Source organism: Apus apus, chromosome 2, assembly GCF_020740795.1.
Source record: "Apus apus isolate bApuApu2 chromosome 2, bApuApu2.pri.cur, whole genome shotgun sequence".
In the NCBI taxonomy this organism is placed as follows: Eukaryota; Metazoa; Chordata; class Aves; order Apodiformes; family Apodidae; genus Apus; species Apus apus.
This window is the reverse complement of record NC_067283.1, coordinates 73,193,788-73,199,537: the sequence shown is the minus strand read 5'-3', so window position 1 is coordinate 73,199,537 and position 5,750 is coordinate 73,193,788. Positions and strand designations below refer to the sequence as shown.

The 5,750-nt window shown below is 42.0% G+C and overlaps 1 protein-coding gene across 1 annotated transcript; it reads left to right on the top strand.

Annotated features, from left to right (window-relative positions):
- The first annotated feature begins 1,416 nt into the window (after positions 1 to 1,416).
- Positions 1,417 to 3,290, top strand: MC4R (melanocortin 4 receptor). The gene has a single exon (XM_051610688.1). The coding sequence runs from the start codon at positions 1,957 to 1,959 to the stop codon at positions 2,950 to 2,952; it is 996 nt and encodes a 331-aa protein (XP_051466648.1). The 5' UTR covers positions 1,417 to 1,956; the 3' UTR covers positions 2,953 to 3,290.
- Positions 3,291 to 5,750: the final 2,460 nt, after the last annotated feature.

Here is a 5,750-nt window from a genome sequence, read left to right as displayed (position 1 = left end):
TTGTCTTACATGTTTATGTTTCAGCTTTTTGAAGCAATCTGTCTGAGGAAAAGCCCAGAAATAACTGGCTAAGGCTTTTCTTCTGAGACAGGTCTTTTTAACCACAGTTATATAGCAAATGCAAATGTGAAAGTAAAAGAATTATTCACCCTGATGCTGGGATGTTGAATACAGATAGTTGTACCTCCACAGGCATGCAGTATTCCTGTATCTCTTTATAGGCATCCATTTTAAAACCAGCTAATAAGTAGAAGATGAAAAAAGTTTGAGTGGTTGATGAAAATAGACTTTGGCACCAGATACTCCATAGCCTTCCTGGTAGTACACTGGAAATGTTCATTCAAACAACGTCTTTGCAAACATTGCTTTCAGGTGTAGTGACTGAGTTTTCTATGGCTTTTCTAGGCTTAAAATCCACTTGTACTTTAGGCTTTGTCAGTACGTGGTTTTTTGTTTGTTGTTTTGGTTTTTTTTTTTTCCCAATCCTCAATTGCAATGCATGAAGAGGAAACAGCAAAACAACTTGTATCCCTGTATTTTAATATAATTTGGCATTACTTTCCTCCTTCTTCTCAAGGACTTTCCCTGGCCGACTGCACACAATGTGACTTTCAGTTCATGCCAGTTAAGCACAGGAACATCCCTCCAGATGGACTTTTAGGAGATTTATTGATGCCTTTGTGTCATTACCGTTGTATGACCCACATCTCTTACACATTTCAACAGGTCTTCTGTTGCTTTTCTTCATCTAAATACTGAATTTTCTTTTTCTGCCCAACATCCTAAATCCTGATGCTGAGAGGGCTTCAGCAATCAACTATATTATCTTTTCCTTCCTGTAAATAAGATGATGAAGGCAGCTATTCCCTGCAAAAAACTATTTCCTTTAGGACTATTTATCAAACCACTGGTGAATTTGACTCCTTGTTCTGTTTTTGGTACTTAGATTCTCTTAATTTCTTAACAATTGTGATCTTGAAGAATATAACACAACTTTGCAACAATGTAGCTTGTAAATGGACAGCTAAGGCACAGAAAACTTAGTGATGCAATGGAGATCTGGGAGAGAGAACCAAGGGTAAATAAGTATTCTCTGACTTCCTTGACCTTTTCTTATTTTGTCACGAATACAAGGCAGAGAAGCTTTGTGCCACAGAAGGGGAAAGAGTAAATTACAGCAAATCACAGTCTGAAAAAGAAAATAACATCAGTTCAGCTGCAGAAATTCTGCAAGATTTCTGGTACTGTTCTGTAAGATTGCTATTTAAAAATCCGTATTAAAATGCTATTATGAGAAATTAGAGAAGGGAAACAAATCTCTGGTAATCCATCTGCTTTCCTGTAGCTACTGGTAGCTTGTGTGGCATCTGAATCTACTGTGTAATGTGATGTTTCAGAAAGGCTCAGAATCAGCAGCCCCTTGACTTTCTGCAGCTCCTGAGCCCCATTGGCTGGAAGGCAAAGTAGAGGCGGAGAGTGCCCTGAATATTTCTCTCCTCCACACACCATAAAACAGGCAGCCAGCATGCACCGTCTGACAGTGAGACCGGTGCTTGCAGTTTGAAATTAGTTTCTGCTCCACAGCAGTCACCTGGGCATATTATGTTTGCCTCTCTTAATGAAAGGAAACAAAAAAGCCTTGCAGCATACCAGTGAACTAAACAGGAACTGACCATAGGGGAAATCTGATGAAAACTTACAGGCTGTTGGGACTCTGCAACATAGATCACCCAGGCAAATGTGATGATGATCTGAAACTGCATCTCTGAGGGAGTAAACCAGCATTTCTGAGTTTGAAACCTTGTTTTGTAACAACAGTCAAAGTGTTCTGAACTGCTGCCTGCTTTGGTGCTGGCTTATTTTTCTTTTCCTCCCAAGCTGAAAAGAAGATTTTCAGAGAAATACAAAAGGAACAGGAGATTTAAAAGCTGGAAGCTGAAAGAGGCTCTCCATAAGATGAATTTCACACAGCACCGCGGGACACTCCAGCTTCTCCATTTCTGGAACCACAGCTATGGACTGCATGGAGGTGCCAGTGAGCCCAATGCAAAGGGCCATTCTTCGGGAGGCTGCTACGAGCAACTCTTTGTATCCCCTGAAGTGTTTGTGACTCTGGGCATCATCAGCTTGCTGGAGAATGTCTTGGTCATTGTGGCAATAGCCAAGAACAAGAACCTCCATTCACCCATGTACTTCTTCATCTGTAGCTTGGCAGTGGCTGACATGCTAGTGAGTGTATCTAATGGATCGGAAACTATTGTCATCACGCTGCTAAACAATACAGACACAGATGCACAGAGCTTTACCATAAACATTGACAATGTCATTGACTCAGTGATTTGCAGTTCCTTGCTTGCATCAATTTGCAGTCTCCTCTCAATAGCAGTGGACAGGTACTTTACTATATTTTATGCCCTCCAGTACCATAATATCATGACGGTGAAGCGCGTAGGGGTCATCATCACATGCATATGGGCTACTTGCACAGTCTCAGGCATTTTGTTCATAATTTACTCTGACAGCAGTGTTGTCATCATCTGCCTCATTAGCATGTTCTTCACTATGCTCATTCTCATGGCATCCCTCTATGTCCACATGTTCATGATGGCTCGGATGCATATCAAAAAGATTGCTGTTCTTCCAGGGACTGGCCCTATTCGCCAAGGGGCCAACATGAAAGGGGCCATCACTCTCACCATCCTCATTGGAGTTTTTGTTGTGTGCTGGGCTCCATTCTTCCTGCACCTGATTTTCTACATCTCCTGTCCCTACAACCCTTACTGTGTGTGCTTCATGTCTCACTTTAACTTCTACCTCATCCTCATCATGTGCAATTCCATCATTGATCCACTCATCTATGCATTCCGGAGTCAGGAGCTCAGGAAAACATTCAAGGAGATTATATGCTGCTGTAGTCTGAGAGGGCTTTGTGATTTGCCTGGCAAATATTAAACTGAGTGGGTATGTTGCTGTGAACACAACATGCAGCACAGATTTCTAAGACTTCAGATCCTCTTTCTCAGCAAAATTTGTGTTAAATCTTTGAGAGTGAGCTCCTCTTTCTGTCTCTATAGCTCTTGCCCTTGTATCCTGTACATGTGTAACTCGTATTTCTGTATAATGTTTGTGATATCTACAGTTTGTAATTTATTTGGCTCTAAAGAGAATTAGCACTTCATACTTGTTTGTAAGTAAGTAAACAACTGTAATGGTGAATGTGAAATACCAACAAACATGAGCAGCTGTATGTTCCAACAACTGTCAAAATAAATAACTTTCCTTACTTACAGCACATATTGGCTAATACTGTTCCTTTTTATGTTGAAGTAATAATAGCTATCCTTTGCATTATATACAGCTTAACATAGAGCATATGCTTCTCTGTTAGTGCATGAGAGGTTCTGTGGAATTAGAAAGCTGATATTTCATAAAGAATACTGCAGCCAACAAGTTGTGTTCATTCATTTTGAACTCTTTTCCTCCAGTTGCACAAGCAGCAGTTGTGTTCTTTGTTACAGTTACTGCCTATAACAAGATTTTTCAAACGTCTGCTACTGAGACAATCAAATGTTTTGGATTTGGGGTGGGTTTTTTCAAGATGAGGATTGCTGTATGTCTGAGAGAACCTTTTTGCAAAGTTGAAATTTCTTCCTGTAGCACCAGTTAGTCCTGGATGTATTTGCTAGACTGAAATCTAGGTAGACTAGCAGCCTCTGTTCAGACATGAAGCAGGTACGGTATTAATATTGATAGCGCCAGCACAAATATAAAGATTCACTGACAGATTTACCTGATGAAGAGGTAGCTTCAGTTTGAATGTTCAAACCTCCTGGTTCTGTGGTGCTGTGAGCACCAAGTGTTCCGTGCTTCAGAAGAGAATACAACCTGGTTGGAAAAAAGCTGCCCTCTCTTCTGAAGTGTGGTATTGTTGACAACAGTATTAGCAGATGGGATCCACTGCCAGGATCCTTACCAAAGAGTCAAGGCACATGTTAATTTGCCTTGAGCAGCTCAGCTTGTACTGTGGAAGATAGGAGATTTGTGGGGGCAATGCTGTCCCAAGAAAGGGATGCTGGCCAATGAGTCTCTAAACCACGTATCTGGCAGCCCTGTGTGTTGCTGCTGCTTGAAGTCAGCTCACCTTTTCAGGCATTTAAGTGATTTGTTCTCAGTTTCATGATAAAATGCTACTCTCTCTCCAAAGATTATAATGGGGACCTCAGGTCCCCGATTTTAGCACCTTTGGAAGTGTTTAAAGTATAAAAATGAGTACACAGGATTCCATGAAGATGTCCCTTAGCACCTCGACAATACCAGCTTCTGTGTAAGGGAATAGAAAAATTAATATACTTATTTCCAAAAGTATGAAAACATGCTGGTAAGTGCTAGAAGACCTAGAAGGTTATGATTTTAAAAGTAAAAACTGAACACAAAGAATTATTTCAGTTTTAATCCTGGGTGCCTGATTTTGCCAAGATGTGCAGTGAATTAGTTGAAAGAACAGTCCTATTAATTTTCTTGGAAATAGAGCTTGTTACCTTAAGCTGTTTTTTCCTTTATTAAAGAAAGACATGCAACAAAAAGCTGTTTCTGAGAGCCCAGTGATTGCAACCCAGGGTTCTTCTCCAGACAGAAGCTAATCTTTCAGTTATGGTTAACTTTTCAGGATATAGTAAAACTGTGGCAACATTTGGTCCTCTGTCAAAGGGAATGAAGGACTTGAGGCAGTTCTCGGTATCTTTACCTTCAGTTTACTTCCAGGGAGAGTAAGACTCATTTGACTTCAGACGTCAAAGTCCCTTGGTAGACCAGTGGCATAGAAATCAGGTCTCCTACACCCTCCTGTTGCACTTTTGCCACTCTATCCACCACACTGCTTGCAACACACCCCTGTTACCTTCTCCCTGCTTTAGTAAATTATATTAGACAAGCTGGAGAAGTTGGCCCGGGTGAACCTCATGAGGTTCAACTAGGCCAAGTGCAGGGTCCTGCACCTGGGTGAGGGCAACTAGAGATATGAATACAGGCTGGGGGAAGACATGCTAGAGAGCAGCCCTGTGGAAGAAGACCTGGGGGTACTAGTGGATTGGAAGTGTGACATGAGTCACTAATGTGCAATTGCAGCCCAGAAGGCCAAATGCATCCTGGGCTGCACCAAAAGAAGTGTGGCCAGCAGATTGAGAGGGGTAGTTCTGCCCCTCTACTCTGCCTTGCTGAGACCTCACCTGGAGTATTGCATCCAGCTCTGGAGCCCCCAGCACAAGAAGGGTGTGGACCTGTTGGAGCATGTCCAGAGAAGGGCCACAAAGATGATCAGAGGGCTGGAGCACCTCTCTTGTGAAGACAGGTTGAGGGAATTGGGTTTGTTCAGCCTGAAGAAGAGTAGACTCCAAAGGGACTTTATAGAGACCTTCCAATGTCTAAAAGAGGCCTATAAGAAGGCTGGGGAAGACCTGTTCACAAGGGCATATAACAATAGGACAAAGGGTAATGGTTTTAAGCTAGAGAAGGGTAGATGTAAGTTGGACATTAGGAAAAAGTTCTTTAACATGAGGTTGGTGGATCACTGGAATAGCTTGCCCAGAGAAGTGGTGGGGGCCCCATCCCTGGAGACATTCAAGGTCAGACTTGATGGGAACCTGAGCAATCTGTTCTAATGTGAGATGTCCCTGCTTATTGTAGGGGTGTCGGACTAGACCATCTTTATAGGTCCCTTCCAACCCAATACATTCTATGATTCTATGATTCTA

Bases quoted from the DNA above. Each gene is read 5' to 3' on its own strand.
- MC4R (XM_051610688.1), top strand. From the start codon at position 1,957: ATGAATTTCACACAGCACCGCGGGACACTCCAGCTTCTCCATTTCTGG.